The following is a 27,474-nucleotide window of genomic DNA, read 5'->3' as shown; positions in this document are numbered from 1 at the left end:
TCAATTTTTCATACTAAGCATTTGTGTTATTTTTGTTGTTTTTACGCTGCTGTGTCAATGTGGCAGCATGTTGCCACATTGTTGCCTTGTTTGCTTTCAGAGTTCCAGCAGCTGTTTCTGCTTTGGTCACTGCTTATTTGATTTGCCTTAAGTTTTCGCAACTTTTTTTTACATTTTCGGAAACAACAGAGCAACAACAAAAACAAAAACAACAATACAAAATATAAATATACAAAAGTACCGTTAGAAACATTATTGTATTGCAACTAAAATGTGCTAGTGTGTACTTTTACCTCTCTCCGGTTTGTTCGTGTGCCATGGAAAAGTCATTGCAGTTCGTTGTGTTTGAAGGAGAAATTGTACGCACCTTCGTTTACGCCTCTCGTCGGTTCTTCGGACTTTCCAAAGCTACAAACACACTGCCACAAACTAGCAAAGTCACTTTGTATTATATTATTTCTTAACTGTTTGTTTTTTTTTGCTATTCGCAATGTGAACGATTTCGTTATTTGTTTAAGTAGGTAAAGGCAACGGTTTTTCTAAATTCTAACGTGGTTTTGTTGTTGCTGTTTTTGGCTTTTATACTCGGCGCTTTTACTCACGTAATTGGGTTAATTTGGTTTTGTGCGTACAAACTGATTGACTTTTAAGTGTACGGCCATGCATGTGGCAAGTAGCGACGACACCGTGTCGCCAGTCCAATTGGCATGACGTTGCACATTCAAAGTTGCCGATAGAATTTCTATTTTATTCGCTTTTTAGAATGTGCTTTTTTGTTGTTGTGAAATAAAGCGCTATGTGAAATGCTTGCCTACAGCGTGTGATCCTGACCTAATTGTGTATTAGGTAATGACATTACCGCACAAAAGCATCAAATTGACATAATAAAATGTTGCAATAGGCTGCGGTAGACTTCAGAGATCAATTATCGATGAGCTGAGAAGTTGAACGTTATACATTTTTAGGTTAGAACGAACAGTTTGAACACTAATGTAAGCATTTCTACTTGAAGACTCTTTGTAATGCTTGGAAACGGGCGTGTTGGCAGCAGAGATATAGCGAAGAATCCCAAGAACTATTACGGATCGACTCAACACATTTTGAGTTAATGTTTTGGGTAGACAGAGGATAGATTTAATTCAGCCATGCACCGCGGCCTAAGATCTATTGTACCCTCTCCTCAGTCAAATCGAAATACATAGGTTCAGCAAACTGGTACTCCAGTATACTCCTGGGTGCTATTAAGGCGATGTGATGCCTATTAGGATACATAGATCCAAAGACCTTTATCCTGCTTCTAAAGACTGCTGAACAACTAGCAAAAGGTGCTGGGTATTTCCGGCACACAAGAGGCTATACACATGCTAGCTAAGTACTTCTTGAGTGTACAATGCCAAGTATAAAATGCCACAAGTAGGCGGAATTTGCACCTCCAAAGCTTGATTACACTTTTAAACGTCGTGAGGTTGTAACCACCCATTAGTAACTTTGCCTGACGCAAGCATGTGAGTTATTGCCATAACCTTGTCCTACCCACTCTTTCCTCCTTTATGGTATGATGGCCGACCACATTGCAGTGTTCCCGGTCTAACCATCCTGAAGAAAGCTGCATAACGGGCAAGCTCATCTGCCAGTCCATTGTCGGCTACAGCCGTATGATCAGGTACTCAGCCATTCTATACACTCCTTCATCAATAACGATTTGATCTCTTCGCCAGTTTGAGTGCCGCTTATCTATCGCTGGATACGGCGATATTTTCTTTGCGATTATTGTGTTGCAGGTTTATCTCTACTTACTGACTAATAACAAAGACTTCTGCTTGGAAAATACTCAGAAAGTTTGGTACGCAGTCCTGCGACGCTTTCGACGTTTTCGAGTCGTCAGGGTACTTGACCTTAGCAGCAGGTCAAGCGTGGAATTACTCTATTTAACCTTACTGCCGAGGCCAACTACATCGTGAAGTTTACCTTTTCGATAAATGCTATCTCTTGGGAGAAGAGCCATTGGTGTTTCATCACATAAGACTTTCATTTGCTGTGACGAGATTACCGAGTTTTGCAATGGAACGAATCATGCTCTAGATCTAGAAGAATTTGTATAGCAATATCAGTCTTGAGAGCGATGATATTTGAGCATTACATCCATTCCAAAAGAAAACTATGTATTTTCTGTATATTGTATACATATGTATGTATAAACTTCACCTCCTAACCTCCGAAATAAGCCAGAATTTGGTATTCGACAGACTAGCTTCGCGCAAACCGTCAAAACCAAACTCGAATCAACGCCAAAGTGTTGCACATAAATTTATTGCCGACAAGTTCATTGGATACACCAGAAAATTACATAAAATAGTAGAATAAGACAACGAACTGACACATAACATAGTGTCTACAAGTGTAGGTATATTTATGAAAGCCATAAAAGCATGTAAAGAACACTCTTCTTACGACCAGGTAATACATTGGTAGGTGTATAAATGTTGTTACAACAGCAAAACCACAAAAAGGCGTACAATATGTGTTATCAACGGTTGTTTATTACAACATTTTAGAATGTTTCTGCTTTGTAAAAATTAAAAATTAGTTTCGATAATTCTTTAGAGCTTTTTCTACTCATAAGCTTGGCACAACAAGCTTTACTGATCGCTTATCAACAACCTCAAATTGCATTATAAATTGCTGCATTAAGCGGAGCGACGAGCGGCTTGGTCTAGAAGAAGAGGCTTAGTGCCTTATAAAATGCATATTTATTCTCTTTTTACTTTATTTTATTTTTTGGTTCACATTCTCTACTTAAAGCTTTTATGTTTGTTTGTCGCTGCCCACTTTGTATCAACAACATTTCTTGTGCTACAGTTGTAATTCTCATAATTCTCAAATTTATATTCTTGTGGTAGGTGATATCGCCGACTTGAAAAAAAATAATACTCTTTCATGTCTTTGATGTAGCCTTTCTATTTTCATTGTTTACACGCTTTACCGGCTTACGCTTGCTGCAACACAACAACAATTGCATGAAAACAAAAACAAGCCCACAAGTTTCTTATAGAGCACACCTAAGTTTTTCAAATCTATTCTGAAATCAATGTGGACCCCTGCTGGCACAGGTTTTTTCTCTCATCTTCATTTTAACTCTGCCTTGCGGCTCTTTACCATATGCTAATGAGTTGGAATAAGCCGGGAAACACTTGTTCATTTCTACTGACTATACTATTACCGTTACCGCAACACTCCAACTTAGACTCAGTGGGATGCTGAGTTGTCTGAGACGTCTGTAGCAGCATATAAGGTAGTGAGCCGCTATGTAAACAACATCTCTCTTTTAATCCAAGCTAACATTTCGACTATGTGATTATTGGTGTTTACTATTTTCTTTTTGAATAATTCAAATTCTAGCGCTAGCGGTTAGAATGAGGTCAAACTATAATTCTTAATGCATTTTGTGTTGTTAGGTGATGCTCATTTACTCGTTTCTTTGGGCTAATATCGTCATATCCGCTCGTTCAATTAGTAATAACCGTTTTGTGGACGATATTGCTTTAATATTTGTTGATAATATGGAAATTGTATTTGGTTAAGAGAAACTCAAAAATAATAATAACATTTTTTTATAAGTTTTCTCATAGTTTTTGTATAAATTTACCGTTATTAGTCTAGATAAAGTTTTAAAGTGGCGTAATTCTTAAGACTTCATTAACAATTGACTTTTGATAAACAAAGTCTCATAACAGGGTTTCTTCTTGGTCGCTTGTCTGATTTGAAAGAATTTTTAGACTTTTTTTTTAACTGTAAGCTTCAATTGAAAAAATATTATCTTCACTCCCCTTGCCCCCAGCTCATTGATTCATACATATACACAACAAATTATCACCACTTTCATAAGTTTACTGGCAAAGGAAAAATAATATAATGGAAATATGGACACAAAATTTGAGTTCTTGCGGAGACCATAAAGCGGCTTTAACAAACTTTTTATGAAGACGTAAACTTTGACTCTCCTTGTAATCATTCGCCTTTTTTTATGAGAAAACTAACTGATTTATGTTTCCCGACAAAAAAAAAACTATGAAACTGAACTAACTAGACAGCAGGACAGTTGTTGGCCTAGGCACAGGTCACAACATACTGGCAGCACGTGCGAGCCGTAAGGGCATCATTGGATTAGTCTGGTAGGCCAATGAGCGACGCATGGACAAGATGGAGTCCAGTTAATAGGTTCATGAGGAGTAGTAGTCTTCCTTTAGGAAGCCTGTGCTAGACGCGAATTTCAACAGACTCTGCGGCTTCACTATCGATACCTCTTCTAGCGTATCATACCGTGGGGACTCCAAATGCTTACAGCGTAGTCTTGCCAATGCAGGACAAGTACACAAGAGATGCTCCAATGTTTCCCTGGTGTCTTGCTCTAGATATTTCCTACAGTTTTCTCGATCTGTCAGCCTCATTCTGTGAGCATGTGTCGTCACCTCCGACATCATTTACGATGTCACATGTAGAAACTACAGGGTAGTAGCTATGAGAGAGACGCTGGAACACATGGTCTACTTATGTCAGGCCTTATTTAGAACTAGGCTTAGATGTCTAAGAGCAGCGCAGTTCAAGGGACTGGTTGAAGTATCAGAATTACCTATTATGACTCTAATAAACTTCGCCAAAAGCATTGACTGAAGCTGGTATTAATACATCTCCATCTTGCAGTACAAAGGACGAGTAGGTCTGTGTATCACTTAACAGTTAGTGTAACCTAACCTAACATACCCTAACTTACTAACTTAAAACGTACAAAAAAAAATCAACTATACCAATATTTAGTTCAACCATGTTTTTTTTATAGTCTCAAGAGGCTAAGCTATAAGGAAAGCTGGTAGTGCCAAATCTTACACCATATTTGAGTTAGCCCTCTGATAACATGATCTGAAACCAAAATAACATCGTGGAATGTCACACCGTTACACTTTTTTCTGTGGGGATATGTAAAATCTAAAGTCTAACGCGTGGCATTCGCCAGTTACAAGTCGAAATGCCTAACGAGTCATCGAACATTGGACTCAACGAATGGACCATCTGAGCCATAGCCACGGCCAACATTTGAAAGAGATAATCTTCAGAAATTAAATACCAAAGAATGTTCTTTCGAAGGAACCTCGAAATGGATCACCCTTTATAAGAACCAGTTTTCAATTTATCAATTTCACTATCTTTTATGCCCCAGAAAAATTATTGATTTTTAACAAAAAAAAGTCAACTCGTGTGTTGGTATTAATTTGCGTCGAACTCAGTCAATGAACTGCGTCACCCACAAGTGCCAAATACTTTTTTTTTGTATTTTTGTGTTTTGTATTTGTTATAAGTGCTCAATATGTGTGGCTTTAACTACTGGCACATTTGGCAAACGCGCAAATACATTAACGCTGCACGATCCATATAAAATATATACTATGCATATATGTATGTATATAATGTACATCCATACTATACGAGTATATAAATTGAAATAGACAGCACATTTTGCAAAGATCGATAGAAAACACATTTGGGAAACACAATTCGCGTTCAAAAACAGACAATATTGAATTGGACAACAAGAAAAAATCGAATAAGTAGACAACGAGATAAAGACGAATTACGCACGAATCGCAGGTAATAAATGCAAAACAGCTGTTCACTTAGTTTTTTTTTGAGATTTTTTCTGCTTTACGGCTGCTGAAACAAGTCAATCACGCTTTTCAAATAGAAATTTACGCATTAAAATGCAAAAAGTCGCCGACATGTCACACAAATACCGTTATACGGTTAGGCAAATGACAACAAAGAAAAGGTTGTACAATATCTAGGTGCCTAGGTGAAGGAGGGCTTACTTTTCAGTGCGTGCAACTACTTTTTCATGCGGGCATACTAATTATATATACATACATACTAATGTATGAGTAGAGGTGCTACGCACAGTGCCTCTGATAAGTCCAAGTTGGCTAATGATAAAATTAGCTACGAAAGCGCACGCAAAAACGCCCAAAAGCAATTAAGTGAAAGACAATCCAATGACACCTCAAAACAAAACTACAAAAACAGACGCTAACAACAACTTGAAACACGTTAAATAAATAATTAAATCTAACGTTTGTACAATATGTATGTATATATACACCCATATACATATGTATATACTTATGTATGTAGGTACATACATATGTGTACACAAATCAAATTAACCTAAATAGCTGCACATGCGCCTATCATAGAGACACCGTTGGGCATAAATATTTATGCGTAAAGATACTAGAAAAAGTTTGTACCGTGCTAAGAAATGTCACCAAAGGTAATTTCTCTTTTGCGGAAAAAGTCACAGCTTGGACTTACATAGTACACGCCTATAAAAGACACAATTTTCATGACTCGGCTTTACGTGTAATGAGAAACATTGAATTTTTTTTACTTCCGAGAATGGAAATTTTTGCTAAAGTAGTTGCTATTTGTGTTGTAATGTTTTCTAACTTTAATAATTACATATATCCAGTACCGAAATAAACCTAAAATAATCGGGATTCTGAATCAAAGTTTCGGGATTAGAAAAAAATTTAGTTTCGAGATTGAAAGTGTATAAGATTTTAAGGATTTTTGACTTTTAAAAATGATTAAGTCAGAAAAAAATATATCGAAAATATTCGGGATCCCGAATCAAAGTTTCGGGATTAGAAAAAATTGTTTTTGAATTTGAAAAGTATTTTCTATTATCGTTACTGTATGTGTTTTTTACTTTTAAAAATTATTAAATGCCGAAAATATTCGGGATCCTAAAATCGATATTTCGGGCTTAGAAAAAAATTCACTTCTAAAATTGGAAATTTCTAATTCTTCTATAAGTATTTTTAATTTAAATTGCAGTGTGTGTTGTTTACTTTTCATAATAATAAAATACCGAAATATTCCGAAAATGTTCGTGGTGCCGATGCCTCGAGATTAGAATAAATTTGTTTCCGAGATTGGAAATTTCTACTGAAGTGGTTGCTATTTGAATTACAGTATGTATTTTTTACTTTTAATAATAATTTAAACTCGAAGTATCTTGAAAATATTCGGGATTCCAAAGCGTAGTTTCGGGATTAGAAAAAATTGACTTCCGACATTGAAAAATTATAAGGAAGTATTTACTATTAGCATTGCAGTAAGTTTTTTGCTTTTAAAAATGATTAAATCTCGAAATGTCTCGAAAATATACATGCGTGATCCTAAATTCAATGCTTCGGGACTAGAATAACCTTTCTTCTGAAATTGGAAATATCTATAGAATTATATTCTAATAGCGTTGCAATATAATTATTAAATCCCGAAATATCCTGAAAATATTCGAGATCCCAAAACATCGGGATTTTTCGGGATTAGAAAAAATTGCTCCTATGATTGAAAAGTATTTTTTATTATCGCTGCAATATATGTTTATTACTTTCAATAGTTACTAAATACCGAAATATTCCGAAAATAGTCGCGTTACCGAAATCGATGCTTCGGGATTGCTCCGAGATTGCAAATTTCGATAGAAATATTTTATGTTTGCGTTTTTTTCTGGATAATATAGTTGTGAAACCCCGAAATATACCTAAAAAATTCGGGATTCCGAAATTGACGTTTCAGGATTAGAAAAGTAATTGTCAGTAACAAATAAAGAGTTTTGAATTTTTAACTCGCACAAGCGACGGTCATCATTTCTGTCCTATACCTCATCAAAAAAGCCTTTTCCATCGAAATATGACTCTGTTGTATATGCGACTCTTCTTTGACGACCTCTGTCGGGATTCTTTAGTTTTTTCCAGCAAATTTCTGTTTGATGTATATTTCCTGAATCCTTCAAAGAAGTCACAATGGACGAGTTGAGATCAAATTTATAAAAAATATGCTGCAGTTATCATCCTATAGACGAACGTATCAGTTTCTTTGGACAATTGGCCCAAGCCAATAATCCCATCAATTGGGGTTGTCCAAGAAGAAACTGTACTGTTATTATAAAGATTCATATGGTCTATATGTTCGTAGAGATTAGATAGATAGTTTTTTAATGCATTAAAGACATCGTTGTCAACTAAATGGCTTCGAAGTCCTTTATATTCAGAGGAAGAGTTGTGGAACAGAGCTAGTGCCAAATTTTTTACAGCCTTCCATTAGGAATACATATATACTTGTATTTGAAGCAGATTTCATTTCGCATTCCAAATGTACTACGAAAGAATTTGATAAAAATATAATCGAAAACTTGAAGAGACCAAAATAATTCAGTCTTAAAAGGTCTTAGCACTTTTAAAAGTCTTCAGAAAAGTTGGATCACTCCGGAACTTGAATAATCTAAAGTTACTAAGAATAAACTAAAATCATCCAGTCTAAAGGTTCCGACTCTTTTCTCAACACTTCAAACCTCTATCAAGAGGTTATAGAAACGTAGAAACTTTTGATTTAAAAATTCCACAAACTTCAGATTTGAAAAATGAAAAATTCATAATCAAATAATAGTAAAAAAACTTGGCCTACAAACAATACTGAATTGTGCAAAAATTTTCAAAATTTGTTTACAAAATATTCGTGTTATGAGTTTGCGCAAATAGGTGTGCCAGAGACTTGAGGAAAACAAATAGTGGATCTAAACACAAAACGAGAAGTACCATTAAATTAACTGTGTCAATATTGAAAAGAATTGTTTGCAAACAAGATGAAGATACCATTCCTCAGCAGCTCTGCGCCCAAAGGTAGGCAAAGTGTTATTTGTTTTTGAAATTTTCTTAACTTAACTGTGGCAACAAGCAGAACTGTCATGCGCGAAGCGCTGTAACTTGTGCTTAAAATTAAATAAGCGATATTTTTGAACAAAAAAAATGAAATTTTTGGTTTATTATATAACTAGAAGCTAGTTACTGAACCAACTTCTAGATTTTTGTGTAAAGTAATATATATTTTGACCTGTTGTTCATAAGTACATACTACATATCTTGCTTGTTGCCACAGAACTGCTTAACGAGGAAGATATCGGTACGTGTGGTTGTTGTTCACTTGCAGAACCCGAACCCATATCATACGCATCGGAGTTTCGCGACTTTCTGCAAAACAATGCGCCACTGGATTTCGAGACGAAAATGGCGCGTGCACGTCCATTTATATTCGCTAGTTTTATAGCGTGGCCCGCTTATTGGATTTACAGAGGCATGGATTGGAGTAATCGGGCGCATATGGAGCGCTCGCTTGTGACTTACATCAATCGGGTGAGGGATTCGAGATGCTAGTTGAAAGAAACTGGATGAGTTTTTAACGAAAACATTTCTTTATTTTCTCCCCTACAGACCTTTCACCACGCAAAGCTCATGCAATTCACCATACTCGGTGTGGGTCTAATGTTTGCGGTGTACGAGGAGAGTCCACTACTGCTTAAGGTGAATAATATGCTGCAAGGCTTCGACGAAGAGGACTACCGTGCTAAAAACACCGTTGTTGATTGAGTTAACGAAGAGTGGACGAGATATTAATGAATGAGATTTAAGAGCTCTGGTATAAAGGGGAACTTAAACTAGCAGACTCTGCAGAAAGGTCGCATAGAAGATGCGTTCAATCAAAATTATCAAAATTATTTTCTTACTTAAAAATTCGAGCGAGCAAAACCACTGTAGACTTCGGCATTGAAGGTGGTTGTGGCAAATGCTTTACATTTTTGATAGCTCACTTTTTACGTTTGTTGAATAAAACCTCAAAAAAATATATAAAATTTTCGGTTCCCAAATTCGAAAACAAATTTTTGTATTTTCTTTAAGCCTTTGTAGAACTGTAAAATTGCATTTTCAAATTATGGTGGAGACAATTGCGCGTGCGTAACTGCATATTTGAGATTGAGAGAGCGGGCGCTGAGTACGCCGAGTTGTGTGTGAAAAATCTAGAACAGAGAGCTAAAAATTTATATAAAATCGCGTGCTTCGAGTAGAACTGCAACTTCTAACGCAAACTAGCATTTCTTAGACACTGTGCTTCCAGCAAAATGTCGCTATTAAAAAATCTCTTTCAAAGTAAGACCACCCAACCGGCTTCCAGCGAGAATGGTGGGTTAATTTGTAAATGAAAATTCAGAAATTGTAAGTAAACATTCTCCTCCCAACAACACAGTGCCACGTGAAGTCAACATGGGTGAGGAGATGCGTCGCTTGATGCACCGGCAAGATATTGAAGCGGCTATGGAGTCTGCGAAGCCTTTCCTACTGACTGCTGCGCTAGCTTGGCCCACAGTTTGGCTGTATCGCGGTTTCGAATGGCATACAAAGCGCGGTAAGGAGACGCTGCCGCTCTATATAAGAAAGGTGGGTCTCAGAAAATATAAGTTGATCGAGAAGGACGACCTTCTTGCATATTTTTTTCCGTATTTTGCAGACCTTTTTTGCCGCGAAAATCTCACAGCTCTCAGTGCTTTTACTTGGTCTAATTTATGCTATCGGCAGTACACAGCCACGTCGCTTTTAATTAGACTCTTGTTTTCTAAAATAAGGAACGAAAAGTCGGACGAGTTGCTTGAAACTACAGCAAGTTCTAAAATAAAAAAATACTGCTTGTGTGCGTCTTCGTGTTGCAAAAATGTCAACCAACAAAAATCGATAAAAATAATTAAAATATATAGTTTTCGAGTTAGACAAATAATTGTAGAAAATTCAAAAATAAACAGCTGAAGCATATGTAGAAGAAATAATTGTAACAAACCATCCAGAAATCATTAAAGAAGAGCTGAAAGGTTCAAATTCCAATATAAGCTTTTTTGAAATTTTATTACCGGATGTTAAAGAGAGGCCTTACGGCCTTCTACAGTGATGAAATTAAAAAAAAAATCTTAGTGATTTTTTTCGCAGTCAACTTCATGCTTAACCGCTTTACCAACTGATACATATTTTACTGTTTTACTATTAGCTCAAACCATTTCGAAGGCCGCTAGTCACCAACTAAATGTTATATTGTCTCTTTGGTGGGATTCCAAAGGGAACGTTTATGAGCTTTTGTCTGACAATATTGTGTGATGCACTCTAACAGAAGAGGCCAGAATTGATTAACAGACAAAGTGTAGTGATCCACCAAGATAATGCAAGACCTCATATAAGGTTTATGACTCGCCAAAATCTCCAAAAGATGCCATATTATCCAGACATAGCACCTTCGGACTATTACTTGTTTCGGTCTCTACAAAACTTTTTGGGTGGCCGGCCCTTCACCTCAAATCAGTACCACAAAAACCAATTGGACTAGTTTGTTGTCTGCAAGGATCAACAATATTATTGACCGTGGAATCAATCTCTTGACCGAAGGATGACAAAAGGCATTGCATCGAAATAAAGAATATATATATTTTCGGTGTACTATTTCCAATTCAACTTCTATATTCTGGAAAAAAACACCCCTTTTCATTCATAATAAATACTTTATCATTACTTTTCTTTAAATCAACGCGCTGTTCACCATATGAATATATTTATATTGTACGTATGTACGTTTGTATACTTTAATTTCATTGACCTACATATTTTGCTCATCAGTGTAATTTAAATGCTAATTAACACCCTTTCTTTGCAAGCATTGCTTTCTTTACAATTTATTTCAAGGTCGCATTCCTCCAGTGCCGTCAAAATTGTGCTCATTTCGCCAGTGAAATTTTAAATATTTATGTACATACTCAAGCTGCTTGTGGGATTTTTTACGGCATTGTATATGAAATACGAAAACAAAACAAACAATTTTGTAAGACAGATAAATTGCAGAAAAATTTATTTTGTAAAATTTAAAGTGTTGTAAAAAAATCACTTAAAAATCTACTTTTAGTTGTTGAGGATTTTGTTATTTTTAAATGTCATTGACATGAAGCACTACACTTGTCACTGTCACTGTTGGAGCGCTGTAAAAAAATAGGCGAGAAAATACACTTTTTTATAGACACACGTACATAGCGCGAACATACTGACGAACATGTGTTTGTATGTGTATACAGAGACAAAAATTTGTACTCATTAATAATTTTATGCCAAAATATTATGATTATTGTAATTTATGTTGAGTTTAAAAAATTCATGAAATTAAAAATTTTCAATATTTTATGGCACTAAAAATTGTGGCAAAAAAATAAATTAAATATTATGACATTTTTTTTTGATAAAAAATTAAAGTTAAAAAATAAACTCAAAATTAAGAAAAAAATATTAAAAAAAAAATTAAAAAAAAAATTTAAAAAAAAAATTAAAAAAAGTAAAAAATAAATATATGAGTATTATGATGTTAAAAGTGTATAAAAATTTAAAATACAAAATAAAACCAAATTTATAAAAAAAACTGTAATTAAATAAAAAATTAAAGTAAATAAATTTATTAAAAGCAATTTAAAAAACTAAAAAAATTAAATATTTAGGTTTTTAAAAGTAAAAACAAACAAATTTTAAAATCAAAAATAATGGAACCAAAAAATAATATATACATATATAATATATTATAAAAAATATACAAAAATGTAAAAAGATTATAAAAAAGTTGTCATTTCGAAAATTAAGGAAAAGAAATTTTAAAAAATTAAAAAAAAATATGTAGTATATTAATATTTTTAAAAAATATACAAAAATGTAAAAAAATTATAAAAAAAGTTGTCATTTAGAAAATTAAGAAAAATTAATTTTTAAAAAGCTATTTTTGAAATTAAACAAAATATATAGTATATGTACGTATATTAAAATTTTTAAAAGTAAAAACAAAAAAAAAACAATTTTAAATAAAAAAAAAATAAATAAATTTAAATTTAAAATTACAAAAAAAAAATTAAAAATTAAGAAACAAAAATATTTATATAAAAATATGTAGCAATTAAAATAAAAAAAAATGAAAAACAAAAAAGTATATATAATGTCAAAAATATATAAAAAAAAATTAAAATATATAATAAAAAATAATTAAAGAAAATGAAAAAAATGCATGAAAATTTTTAATTATTAAAAGCAATCTAAAAAATTAAAATAAAAAAAAAGTTTAGAAAAGTAAAAACAAAAAAAAAACAATTTTTTGAATAAAAAACAAAAAAAAACATTTCTGAATAAAACAAAAACATAAATAATTTTAAATTTAAAATTAAAATATAAAAAATTTTGAAAAGTAAAAACCAAAAAAATTTTTGTATAAAAAACAAAAATAAGTAATTTTAAATTTAAAATTAAAAATAAAAAAAAAAATTTAAGTAGAAACAAAATATTTGAAAAAGTATTATAAGCGAAAATATCAGGAAATTTATATACACAGTTTGTATCAATATTTGTATCCATTTACTGATATATTGTATTTTCAAACATACATACATGTATATTATCTTACTTAAAGCCCGTTAATAAGCAGTTGCACTTCAAATTCAGTCGACCCAACCGTTATTATCTCAATGCCAGCAATAAAATTGATATATTGGTATGCATTACATTACAATACAACATGATTATATATGTAGATACTGCAATTGCAGCTTGTACATGCACGCACGTAATCGTGTACATATTGACAATAAAATTTCCTTCCCTGCATTTGTTGAATGCGCATGCGCAAATGTATTTCAACTAATGTTACAGTCGAATAAGCAATTGCTCGATGTAGCACAACAGTTTCATAGTTATTTGCATATGCATATCATCATATGTATAGTATATCTAAATTGTTACTAAAGTATAAATTAATTGCTGTTAAGAGACAAATTGTTTATTTTTAGTAAAATATATTTCCTTGCTACTCAAGTTTGCACCGGTTCAACATGTTTTATGTAGCAAGAGTTATAACCACTAATACAAATTTTCAGAATCCGTCCCTACAGAACGGAAGTTTTGGAGAACGGAGCAGCTGATTTAAACTAAACTTTCTACTATTTCTTATTCATCAATTAATTTTAGTTTATTATGGCTTTTATATGTACCTAAGTGCTCTTAGATTGGCTCGATACGCAATCCATCTAGGAAGGCTTTCGATTTCGATTGAATGATATAATATGTAAATAGATTATAAGATCTCTACTCTCACATCTCAAGCGAATGTCAAAATAATGCTAAACACTGTTAAAATATGATTTAAGATATCAATTATATTCCGGCGCTAGAGCTGAAGAAGCTCAACTTTTAAACCACCCTGTTTATCTGGTAAAAATAACCGATTTTAGGTTACTCACCTCGTTAGTTCAGCGACAGTTATTTTTCTACTTTCTTAAAGAATTACATGGCTAAGGTTATCTACTTAATGAAAATATTACTTTGAGTTTAAAATTTTGTTCAGTGAGGAAGGACCTGTAATATAATTTAAAGAAAACTAAAATACATTGTATGGTATTTCCGGAAAGATAAACATATAGTTTTGATTCTGTAAGCACAAATATCCTTCACAGCTGAAATTTTTATAACATAAAAGGGTATAAGAAAATATTTATCTTGATTCTGGTCAATCACTTTGTATGACAGCTATATGCTATAGTAGTTCGATATGAGCAAAATCTTCGGAGATTGTAAACCTGGCTTGGACAATAACCTATACCAACTTTCGTGAAGATATCTTGTCAGACAAAAAAGTTTTCCATACAAGAACTTGATTTCAATCAGACAGTTTGTACGGCAGCTGTATGCTATAATGGTCCGATATTGGTGATTCTGAACAATAAACATCTTCTGGGGGTGAAAAAAACATGTGCAAAATTTCAGATCGATATCGCAAGAACTGAAAGACTAAATCGCGTATGTTTAGAGGGACCAATGGAAATCAAAATTATAGATGCGAGTCCCAGCTTCTAAAATTATGGAAATTAGTACATCAGACCTGCTAAAAATCTATATATTTTACAAACATTATACAAATACGAATTATATAAGTATGTATACTCAAATTTTACGAATGCGCAACGATAACCACTATAACCACTGCGCCAAAAATCGTTGATCCATGCAGCCGAACGCACTCGGCTATGCATAGTTAATATCGAAACACGCAAACAAACAAATATGTAAATCGATAGGAAATTTGTTTAGCAAATAATTCACTTGCATAAATGAAAGAAAAACACGAACTCGCAATTTTACGGCGAGCGGCGGATTTGGCACGTAAACGGCGGCGAACGTGTGAAAGAAAGCCAGCGGGCAATTACAGATGCTTGTGTGTGTGTGTGGGTATGAAATGTGTAAACATTGCGTGGCTGCTAAAATTTGCTTACATAAATGCAAAAGAAAAACAAAATTTTATTTCAATTTTGGGCGAATGCATGAGCTTGTATGAGTGTATAGCTGTATATGTGTATAGGTGTGTATGAATGTAGGTATGTGTGTGTGTCTAGCTCACCTGTATCAGATACATTTTGTATGATTATGATGTTTTCTCAGCAAAAATTTGCTAGTTGAGATTTATTATTGTTGTTGTTGTAATACTACACTGCTAAGTTGTACAGCTTTGCGTGACTTTTTGTGAAATGAAATATTTTTGGTTTAAATGATTATTTTTTTTTTAATTATTTTTTTTAAAAATTTTGTTGTTATTTTTTTTTATTTTTTATTATAATTTGGTTTATTTTTTATAATATTTATTTTTTCAGTATTTTTTTTCGCTGTTATTAATGTTGCAGCATGCATTCGCGTTTGTTGCACGTTTGTAGCACGAATTGTGTGACACTTGTCGCCGGAAATATGTACATACGCTCAGTCACATAGCATATTATGCACAATAAATATGTATTTTCCAACGCTGGCTGACTTTGCCAACAATCGCCAAAGTTAACACTTTGCACTGAAATCCCTTTGGCTTGTATTAGTATTGCTATTGTTGTTGCTGTTGCTGTTTTACTTATGGTCAATTATTGAGGGCAATGTTGCTGTGTTTTTATTCACAATTGTTATTGTTGTTATTATTATTACACTTGCTTTATGCACTGCCTGTTGCGCTCTGAAATGCATGCATGCCACACTGTTGTGGCACTTGTTGCAGTTGCAATTTGTTATTGTTGTTGTTGTTATCGTTGTAATGCAATTATTTTGCTTTTATATTCACAGTTTATTTGCTTTGCAGCGCATTCAATTGCAATTATCGCGTTTGTGTTGCATGCAACTTTGGCGTTTTCTTCGTTGTTGCATAAAAAATTATTAACTTTTGTTGCGCTTTGTGCGCGGCATGGCCTGTTTGCCTTTTAGGTTTAAGTGTGCACTGATTTTAAGCACTTTTTTCAAAACTGTTTCTCGCGTTGCGGTGTGTTGCTTATGCGATTCGTTATTGCTATTTGGAAAACTATAACGGCAAATTAATAAAAATTAAAAAAAAATAAAACGGTTTTGTTTTGCTTCAATTATCACTTTGCCTTGGCGCAGCAAGCGATTTAAGCGTTTGAATTTTGCTTGCCAATCGAATTCATTTTCTTCACATTAACTTTTATTTGTATGTATGTGTGTGTGTGTTTTGAATTTCAATTAGAATTTTTGCTTAAAACTCGTATTTTGTTATTCAACTGGCGACATTAAACGAAATTATGCAGACGCGTATAATTTCGGCAAGTCGCAGCGAACAGTTGTTAGAGTTGGGAAATAAAAATTAAAAAAATTTAGTTGTGGTTTGTTTGGCGAATTTGATATTTTTGCGTGTAGACACTTTTAATTATTTTAAAATTGCATGTTCATTATAATTATATTTTTTTAATTATTTAAAATTTTTTAATTAATTAAAATTATTTAATTTTTTTCAAATTATTTTAATTTTATTAATTAAACATTTTTAAATGTTTTTAATTATTTAACTTTATTTAATTTTTTTGAAATTATTTTAATTATTTCAAATTATTTTAAGTTTTCTATTTTAAAATTTTTTTATAATTTTTTTAATCTTTCGAATTTTTGAAATTTGTTTTATTTTTTTAATTTCTTTATTTTGAATTTTTTTTTATTATTTTAAACTTTAATTTTTTTCTTTTATTTTTCAAATTTGTCTTTTTGTGTTTCGCTTTTTGAATTTTTATTTAAATAATTTTAATTTTTTTTATATTTTTGCTTGTGTTCTAATTGCTTGCAGACCAATTGGCTTTCATCTAATAGCTTCCGGCTGAGGGCTTTTAACAAAATTTGGCAGCTCAGTCGTGTGTTCCTCTATATTCGCACATTATTTCTTTGTTGTTGTTGTTTTACTGACTTGTTTTGACATAACATTAGCACAAATACTGTTCGTTTCACTGTCGCTGGCCGCTATTCGTTTATTGCAACATATAACAGATGTTGTAATCAGGCTAGTCGGCTACCTCAATAAGGCACGTCTTTGTACTGTATTTTTGTTGTTTTCTGCAAAAATTGTTGCTTTGCTTGAAGTTTTCTTCAATGTAATAAATTCAAATTAATTTTTAAATTCCTTAATAAAAATTATTTTTTAATTTTCTTAATTAAAATTAATTTTATAATTTTTTTCATTAATTAAAATTCATTTTTAAATTTTTTAATTAAGATTTATTTTATATTTTTTACAAGAATTTTTAATTTTCTTAATTAAAATTATTTTTAATTTACTTAATTAGTTTGTAAATTTTTAATTATATTTTAAATTTTTAAACCCATTAATTTAAACAATTTTAATTTCTTACTAATTTTTAAATTTTTCAATTAATTAAAATTTTTTAATTTTCTTAATTAACTTTTAATTTTTTTAATTAATTTAAATTTTTCATTTAATTTTTTATAACACAAATAAACATATTTTAACATATTTTATGCATAATTTTGTTTTAATTTATTTTTTTAAATTATATTTTTCCACTGAACTTGGTTGATTACAGTTTTACTGTTATTCCTTCGATTTCGATATTTTAAAAATTTTTAATTTTTAATATTTAATTTTAATTAAAAAATTAGGGTTTTTTAGCATTTTTTAACTAGCGCTGCAGCTAATTATTTTATCTCTAACTTTTTTTACATCATCAAATAGCTGTCACAACACTGAACAGTTACTTTGTACATATTTCAGATTTTCAACTTTTTTCCCAGCAATTCTTCACGCTCATTACTATGCATGAACGCAGGTGAAATTCCCTTAAACACATTTACTATCGATCAAACAGTGGTAAACAAGCATTGTTATTGTTTTATCTTTCATATGTTAGCGCCTACAGGGTTGCTATGCACTCTGTTGTTGTCTTGTAAAGGCATTTATGCAAGACTTTCATTCACATATTTCTGTTTGTTTTGCATTTCTTAAAATATTCAGTAATTCTTCACATTTTTAGCGCGTTTGCTTTGACTATTTCGCGACGTCTCTCAGTCAGTACTTGTTCTGTTGCCATTACTAATTTTATCACCAACTTCTTAACACTTTAATGACATACATATATTTATTTTTTAGCTTTCTTAGGTTTTTTCAACATTTTATCAGCTTTTTGGCATTTATTTTGAAATTTCTTAATTTTTTATGAATTTTCTTGCGTCTACTTTCGTTCGACGAACCTTTCCTTACCGCGGTTTACTGTGGAATAAATTTCCAACTCAAGTAAGTCGCGCCAACAAGCAGCGGCGCGGCAACGAGCCCCCATTAGCAATTGAGTATTTTTCTTTTGACTCGTTCGTGTTGCAACGGTTCGCACTCAAACATGTTCGTTACGGTTCGAAGGCGATAAAAACTATTTTGAAGTGTTGTTGTGATTATCGTTTTAAATTTTGAATTTTTGAGGAATATGTTTCGGTGATCCTTTGATAAAACATGCCTTGATATTTAGATGATTTTTTTACTATTTGCTTTTCTTTTTTGTTTGCTGAGGAGTTGTCTGTTTTTTTTTTTCAGAGTACATATTTTCATGTATCATTTGTTGACTAAGGCATTTAATTGTATGTCCATTAGCGTTAATTGCTTGCTGATCAGAGATAAGCTGAGTTGCTTCGCTATAATATTTTTTGTGATTTTTTTGCCTTTCGCTGTTGTTTAATTTTCGAGGAATGTGACATAATCCAGATGATAAAATTTTGTTTATTTTGTTCTCCTTGTCTATATTCAAAGTCAATATCCATCGTAACATAATGTATTGTATAATGTTTGTTTGAACTTGAATTAGTTAAGAGCAGATGTAGCTGGCACATTTTCGATATACATAGATATATGTTTGACAGACATATTTATTAATTATAATTTTAGTTACAAAGTTGCAAGAATTTTTACAATTTTTTTTGGAAATAAAAATTGTATGTACTTAGTGCCTCATTACTTTTCCCTGTTTATGTTATTTAATATTGTATTGTTAGCATCTGATCAGAAATGATTCGGACTGGTTCATGGGCACGCAAACCGAATCGATGAATATTTTTTCTATATTTTTATACTTTCTCGATATTAAAAATTGCAGAAAGCACTCAGTACTTGATGAAAATATTGTCGTCTTGAGAAAAGCAAATTTTAACAAAGTTTCTAAGCAAACTGATCAGTTAGTAATACTCCATTCGTCTTCTTTTTTTATTGGCATCGATACCGCATTAGTCTATGTATAATTGTGATTCTAAATTTTATATGGATCTATTGCCTTAAAGCCATTCCTTTCGACAAAGTTTTCTTAACGAGCTGACTCAGGCCTCTCAAAGTATTTTTATTCCAGTCTCGAGTCAATTTCTAGATGAACCAGCTAAATCCAGTTTTCAATAATGATTTTAAACAATTATACAGAACGCTAATCGATATATTATAGCAAAGTTAGATATAGAATTACAATTATATTATAAATATATGAAAAAAATATATATCAATAATATTCAAAAATAAAAAATTGGGAAAATTTAGAATTATCGAAATCTTTCCAAAATTCTTATAAGAACTTTTTGTAAGTTAACATCAGATTATATTGAAGTATTTGAATAGCACAAAGCATTCTGTGAACGACCTTTATCGAGAAATTGTCGCATGCGACGCATCCATCAGCCGCTGTTTATACAAGAAACAGTGCTTGAAAACCTACGTGAGATCGTAAAGCATTTCAACATCTTTAATGATCCACTTAACACATTCTGATTGATAACGTAGCTGAGAACTCTACATTCACCAAACGCACCATTACCGGTTACAAGACGTGGAATTAAGGTTATGACAACGAAACTGCCCAACAAAGCCAAAAACAAAAAAACTATGTGATGTTCATCATTTTTTACTACTTCAGTGTGATTCTCCAGACTTCGTTCCGCAGGGTCTTAAAATCATTAAAAATACTACTTGACCGTTTTGAGGCGTCTACTGAAGCAATTTGTCTTAAACAACTAGATTTGTAGGCAGCAAATTTTTGGATCTTTTACCAAGATAATGCATCTTCACATTCTGTCATGATTGTTACTGATGTTTTTAGCAAACACGAAACGAGTGTCATCGCTCAGCCATCAGATTTGGCTCCCTAAGAGTATTTTCTGTTTTCGAAAGTGCGAAATCCGCTTGAGGGAACGCGACATGAGCCCATGTAGAAGCCAAAGTCTTTCGGTCAAATGCACTAAAGGTCAATCCAGCCAAGGCTTACACCAAGTGTAAGGAAAATATAGTTAAGCTATGGCATATAATGGCTCAAAAGCAACCTAATTTGATGGCGATAATAAATATTTGTATTAAATGTACTAAAATACATGATTGCGTTTTTTCGTCAGCCGGGTTATCTAAGGAATAATGCTTTCAGAATGAGTTGCCGATCAGACGTTGTTAGAAGAAACGTATTTTTTATTCCATTTTTTTATGGCTGGGAGCTAGAATGTTTACTCTAAACGCATAATTATTTGTGGTCTTCATATTTAAAATTGAAGCTACGACTCGCACTGCACAACCTCAGGTCAAAAATATGAGTGTTAAAAGAATTATTTTTTTTATCTCACAAATTTTTTTGAGTGTACTTCATTATTTTCTTAGATTTCAAACAAAACACAACCTGCAACGTGTTCGGCGGCTACCTACGAACCGCAATGTAAACAAAAAATGGAAATACAACACAACCACTTGTTTGATGAGCGCTGCAACATGTTGCGAGGTAACAATAAACATTGTTGCGCAACAATTACTGGAAAGATTTGATTTTTTTGATACGAACGTATTTTACATTACTTTTTTAGTATGTTTGAAAGCAAACTTTGGAAGCTGATGTGCGATCACGTATTTTTTTAAATTTAATTTATTTATAAATTATATAATTTATAATATTTTTTGTATGATATTCTTCATACATACATATGTATATCCTCCCCATTGAAGGGCCGTAAATTTAAAACTGAGTGGAGAATAATATAAGCTGTGAATAATATTTAATAATTTACAACAACAACACCCTACCTACTACAGCTTATCTAAAAAAAAAAATTATTTAAAAAAACCTCCTTTCTAATAAATAAAGTATGTTGCATGAACAAAGCCACCCGAAAGCCCGCCACCAAACAGCAGTGAGTTTCGCATGCAGCCTGCATACAATACTGAGCACTTCAAAAGCGCATACTTTCACATAAAAAGATGCCGAAGTATAGGCAACACATCCTGTCTTGCCATTCACCGCATGCTGACGGCATTACTGTACGCATGTGGCATGCCACAAACTAACCTACCACAAATGACACATTTATGCGGGTATGTATGTGTGTGTGTGTGCAAGTAAGCTTTTGTAGGCCTAAAGAAATTATGAATGATTGGAAAAAAGCGAAAGAAAGGGTAATAAGAGATAAATGAAGAATAAAAAGGAGTAAAAAAATAGAAATTATACAGTCTTTGCTGGCACAAAGTGTTGTTGGAAACTATTTTGTTTTTGTTATGTCTTAGATAGCCGGGCGGCTCAGCACTTCGCGCGGCACAGTGAAATGAGAAATTTCCGCAACACGTACAACAATTGGTTGCGGCAAGCCACTTTTTTCCTACTTCTTCAAGTTTTTTCCGATTTTTTTTCACATTTCTTGCTGTGCCTACATAATGCTTATGGCAGTTAAGTGTGGTCCGCCGCATGATCGCAACTGCGGTTAATCGCGATTGTCTTATCGCCAACATTTCACTTACAAATTGCCAATCATCGCTTTAAAATGAAATTCGCAAAATCATGAACATGAATGAGAGGCACATGAAAACATGAGCGTAAATGCAAATGTGTGTACTAATAAAGGTGTACACGTGTACTTCGCATACATTTTTGCTTGCAACAACAGCAAGTAGCAACAAACAAGTGGGGCTGATCATGGTTGGCTTTGCCGCCTTCGGCGAATTTCCTGCATTGCACACACACGTCGCTTGATTGCTTAAGTAACTAGTTTGGCAACATGTTTTATTGCAACAACAGAAAAAATAACAACAATAAAGATAATAACAACAACAATAATAATAATAACAACAATAACAATAAAAACAACAAAACATCTGCATATACTTATGAATTTATACCAGAAACCTCGATACAGACATACCTTGGTTTCCTCAAGCAGTCAGTAAATACAAAAGCAACAAAAATAAACATTTACTTCGTCTGCACCGTAGCTATTATACCCTATACAGGTGAATTTTTATAGCAGAAAAAGGCCTAAAAAGATCTTCATCCTGATTTTGATCGGCCAGTTTGTATGGTAGCTATATGCTATAGTGGTTTGATTTGAACAATTTCTACGGATATTGTAGCGTTGCCTGGGACAATAAGACATGACGAATTTCGTGAAGATATCTCGTCAATCAAAAAAATTTTCCATACAGGGATTTAATTTTCAACGATCAGTTTGTATGGCAGCTATATACTATAGTGGTCCGATATCGATGTTTCCGACATAAGAGCAACTTCTCGGTAAGAAAATGACGCGTGCAAAATTTCAAATCTATATCTCAACAAAAACTAAAAGAATAGATCACGTATAAACAGGCGGATCAGGCCAAATCGTCACAGCTCGTCAGTCTCATCATTTATATATACACTTTATGGGGTCTCCGACGTTTCTTCTGTGTGTTACACACTTCGTAGCAAATTTAATATACTCTTATCAGGGTATAAAAACAACAACAACAACTAATATCATTCAAGCCAAGATATTCTTCGCAGCCTCCCACCAACAAAATGCCACAAAAGGCATTTCATTTCATTTACTTTTCTTTGCACGCATTCAAGGCGTTCCGATCGAGAGTGAAACTTGGCCAGCAGGCCACACACTCACACACATATGTACATATATAACTTTACATACATATGAATAGCACATATAAAAGCATTTATATGCCACATTGTTGCGACAAACTGACTGACTATCAAAGCCCGCTTTTCGGTCTTCATTCAGTTCACTTTTTTTCGTAAATTTTCTTTTATTTCGAATTTTTTTAATACCAATCTCATCTCATGAAAACTGGCTTCGCCGATCTGGGCAGCGCGCTTTTGCGCAATTTTATGCGTCTGGCTTGCCTAAAGAGGCGGAAACTGTGGCAAAAGTGGCTGTCAAACCTGCCGGCAGAGAGGCGGTTCGCGCTGTCTGTCTGCTTAAGGCAAACGCATTGGCTACGCATTGCAGGCTGGAGTGGTAGTGTTGCCAATTTGCTTCGGAATTTCTAAGCGCACAGTGGCGCGTACGAGCGCGACCGAGTCGAGATGTCAAAATAGTTAATGACGTGTTGCCCAACATGTACTCACTTACTCCGACAGTGGAGTGGTAATAATGCATTTGGATAGTTTGAGACGTCTGCAAAGTGGGAGAGTAATCAAATGCCGCAGATTCAGAGCTTGATAATTGTATTTGAGTATTCACTCCGGTGTTATATGGGTCCTATCTAGTATGGCTGGTAAGGCTCCAACGATTCTGAGTTTGACTAAATTGTCGATCCAGAAATTATTATCCATATTAAATGTTTAATTTGATATTTGTTGTGAGATTCCACCAAATCACATCCAGCCTGTGATCATGACATTTATTCCAAAAACAGTGAGATAAAATTATCTCTCTATTTTTCATAGAAGATATCACTCCATACAAAGTTAAGCTTTTAGAAAGAAAATTACACTCGTAAAACTTTATGAAGTATAATCTAGAAGTCAGCGATATATGGTTCCTAGAACTGGAAATTTTTAAAAGTTGTCAAACCACTGAAATCTACAGGGAAACAACCAGCAAATGTGTCTTTCGTTCGAATACAAGAACACAATTCAGAACAGAGAGAAAATTGGCGTGATAGTCCCTTCAAAGAGCTATAGATATTAACCCAAGACAATACTGATGAGAAAAATTAAGGATACTACAGAGATTTGTAGGTTATATGGGTTGAGAAACGATCGTTTCGGTGTACTTAGAGTAAAGTTTCCTCCCAATTTATTAAAAAAGCGTTAGTACAATTTGATATACATATGATCAAATTTGAGCCGGACTTGCCTAGAAACTCAAGTATTTGAGTGGTACAAAGCGTTTGATGAAAGTTATGCTGAATTCCCACGACAATGGGTTCTACGATATCAAAATTGGCCCATATTTTGTCCTCCCAAGGACTGTTTTTCGACGATCTAACATTATCAAAATTGGGGAACTATAGTAAATATTTAACGATATGATCAAATTTGACCTAGACTGGAACACAATAGTTATTGAAAGGCAGAAAATATTGGGTGAAGATCATGAAGTCGCCGAAAACTTGCTTTCTACTAGTCGTCCATCCACTACTGGTAATGACAATAATATCGAAAAAGTTAAAGCAACGGGGCTTAAAAATCGTCACGTTGGGATCAAAGAGATAGCAGAGGACATCGCTTATGGATCGACTCAACACATTTTGGTTAATGTTTTGAGTAAGAAAGTTGTCAATACTAGACTACTATCAAAACTCATTATAAAAACGACGTCGAGTAGAGGTGGCAAAAGAAATGTTTGACAACATAAATGAGGACCCTACATGCATCGAACGCAAAATTTGTAGTTCCGAGACTTCATTTTTGAACATAATATCGAAACTGTCGAATATCAAGCGAACGGCGCTCCAAAAACGAACCGGATCTGAACAAAACCAAAAATTTGTTGAAGGAACTGTAGGTCATCCCAGTCTAGGGTTATAACAACTGTAAGTGGAGAAGTGGATTAAAAGTTGGCCTCGGGAGCCTATTTTGAAGGCGATAATAAAAGTTTGTATAGTTTATAGGTTTGGTAGTCCCGGTCAAATTTGATCAAATGGTAAATTGAGGTTCCTTCTGGCTAACAAAATGTCACAAAATGTTGAACAGAGTGTTGACTACTTTTCCATTAATATTCGCAATATTTTTAGTGCTTTTTTTATACTCATAAACAATTACCGATTTTCAAAACTCTTGATTATACATATATCCACGCAACTATGCAGACATATATGTATGTATGTACATACGTACATGATGAGATCTATATTTACTATATGTGCATATATGTATGCTGTAATTGCTATGCCACTACAAAAGATTGAAAATTATTTGTACAAAAGCAAAAAAAAAAATATTTTTGCCGCCGGCGTTTAAACGAAAGCGAAACCATTGTTTTGGCGCTATAAAATTACTTGTTATTATAGTTGTTTATATACACAAAAATGTTGTTGTAGAGCTGAGCACAAACACATAAGTATATATTATAGTATATTATATGTGCGCAACTGACCTGAAGACGAGCAAGCGATCGTCTGCTGCACCGAAGGGGAGCAATTAAATCGTCCGCTCATTGAAGATCGTCAATGGGTTAAGGCACGTATTATAAAGGTGAGGCGCAAGTAATGGAAAGTGACTATAAAATACACGCACACAGACACATATATAACAGCCTTTAAATAATAATTTAGCCACGCTGTACGTGCAACATTCTTAATGAGTTAGAAGAGTATGGCGAATGACCGATGGAGGATGGAAACGGCTGTGTGTCAATTACCATTTTTGCCATACGCGCCGCGAGCCAAACAGCAGTGCAAAAAGCGGCAGCAACCGTCATGTGGCATGCCACAAATGTCTCGCGTAGTTATTATGGCAAAAAGTGGTGAAGCAACTGATCGGCATCAAGCAAGCTTGTCTCGAAGACTTTAAGCGTGCAGCGAATAATCGTAGACTATGGAGCATATATGTATTAGTAAATAAAGATCGGCAATGGTATGTGGAGTCATAAGACATCGCCGAATGTGTTGCGAATTCATTCATGGGCAATCACAAATGTTAACATATGTTTTTCATGTTTATATGTAGGTACATATGTATATATTTTTTTAGTACTACTATATAGAAAGAAAAACTTCTCATGGCAGCCGCGACAAAGCAATGATTTATATTAGAAGTCATTCCGAAGAAAAGCTTCCCGTTGTTGTTAGATGTTAGCGGAATGGACATATGTTCTATTTATGAGTTGATGTGTGAAAATTAGCAATATTTTCATAAATCATATCAATTTTATATGTCATATGTACTTCTAGTCTTGAAATTTTATATATAAAAAGTTAGGAAAAGTCAAGTTCGGGTATAACCGAATATTTTCGGATATTTTATACTCTACTTAAAGCCTTCCTCAAGAAAAGTTGCTTTGAAAATCCTAACCCACAGGCTTACCATAGGATCAAATTTGACCCGGACTGATTTATTTTACGCGAGCAAAGCGATTTGATAAATTTTTTTCTTACATTGATACAATCTCTCAAGTCATCGAAAACTTGTCTTATATGAGGCATCCTTAAGCCTATGTTAATGACGATCAAATCAAAAAAGGTAAAAGAAATATGCTTGAAAATATTCGTGTTGGCAATAGAGAGATAGCAAAGGAACTCAATACCTCTTTTGGAATGACTCAAGACAATTTGGTTAATGCTTTGGGTATGAAGAGTGCAAAGCCAGACTCGGACCAAAAGACCTGAATCTTTTGCAAAAACGATGTCGAACAGCGGTCGCAACAGAGGTGCTTAAACCCTACATTTACCAAACCTATCATTACTGGTGACGAGGATTTATGAATATAACGTCGAAATAGTCTATCAAGGGCGAAAGGAGCTTCAAAAATGAGTTCAAACTTGAAATACTAAAATTCCCTAAAAACAGTGAAGGCCATCACAATCGAGGCTTGCATCAAATATATGGAAAATTGAATTAAGCGTTGGCTTACTTATTTTGAAGCAATAATAAAAATGTATATTACATGAAAATGTAGTTTTTGTCAGTCCGGGTCAATTTTGATCAGATGGTGTGATTCTAACCGCGCAAGAAAAGTTACTTTGATAAGTCTAATTCTTGGACTTATTAGGCAGATCACAGGGTTTTCCTAAAAAACTTTGTGAAGTCGGCTTTAACTTCATGTAAACTATCACACTACGGGATTAATTTAAGATAGAATCATTTTCACGTGGAAATTTCAAAGTCAGTATCACTAATTGGAAGGGGGGAAAAAAATAAAAAAATTTTTTCATTGGCTTAGCACCCTAGTTATAGATTAACTGTCAGAATAAATTTCAGCATCTGTCAAAGTGTTAAATGTCAACATTTATTTATCAAGTACTGACTTTTATACCTTGACCTGACTG

At 33.3% G+C, this 27,474-nt stretch overlaps 3 protein-coding genes and 1 long non-coding RNA gene across 8 annotated transcripts in view; 2 read left to right on the top strand and 2 right to left on the bottom strand.

Annotated features, from left to right (window-relative positions):
- LOC105227966 (supervillin) overlaps positions 1-27,474 on the bottom strand; it is a 454,663-nt gene that overhangs the window by 389,502 nt on the left and 37,687 nt on the right. The window contains exon 1 of one of the 4 annotated variants that reach the window (XM_049458882.1): positions 15,340-15,499. The exons of the other annotated variants lie outside the window; for them this stretch is intronic. Coding sequence (XP_049314839.1) covers positions 15,340-15,354 — 15 coding nt within the window. The 5' untranslated portion in view covers positions 15,355-15,499. Of the gene's footprint in view, positions 1-15,339; positions 15,500-27,474 lie in introns of those variants that run through there. 4 annotated transcript variants of the gene reach the window in all.
- LOC105227968 (uncharacterized) lies at positions 8,069-9,479 on the top strand. Of its 2 annotated transcripts, none has more exons than XM_011207546.4 (3): positions 8,069-8,735; positions 8,992-9,245; positions 9,324-9,479. In XM_011207546.4, the coding sequence occupies exons 1-3, from the start codon at positions 8,699-8,701 to the stop codon at positions 9,477-9,479; spliced, it is 447 nt and encodes a 148-aa protein (XP_011205848.2). In that variant the 5' UTR covers positions 8,069-8,698. The 2 variants fall into 2 exon arrangements, with proteins under 2 accessions (XP_011205848.2, XP_011205849.2); XM_011207547.4 differs by having other exon boundaries at positions 8,413-8,735; positions 9,043-9,245.
- LOC105227969 (uncharacterized) lies at positions 9,697-10,769 on the top strand. The gene is made up of 3 exons (XM_011207548.3): positions 9,697-10,070; positions 10,135-10,325; positions 10,396-10,769. The coding sequence occupies exons 1-3, from the start codon at positions 10,010-10,012 to the stop codon at positions 10,483-10,485; spliced, it is 342 nt and encodes a 113-aa protein (XP_011205850.2). The 5' UTR covers positions 9,697-10,009; the 3' UTR covers positions 10,486-10,769.
- On the bottom strand, positions 15,608-19,104 carry LOC125778969 (uncharacterized). The gene is made up of 2 exons (XR_007423061.1): positions 18,465-19,104; positions 15,608-16,275 (listed from the first exon to the last, which is right to left on the bottom strand). It is a non-coding gene; the product is annotated as an uncharacterized LOC125778969 (long non-coding RNA).

The sequence above is a fragment of the Bactrocera dorsalis genome, chromosome 5 (assembly GCF_023373825.1).
Source record: "Bactrocera dorsalis isolate Fly_Bdor chromosome 5, ASM2337382v1, whole genome shotgun sequence".
Taxonomy (NCBI): Eukaryota; Metazoa; Arthropoda; class Insecta; order Diptera; family Tephritidae; genus Bactrocera; species Bactrocera dorsalis.
This window is presented reverse-complemented; position numbering and strand designations above follow the sequence as displayed.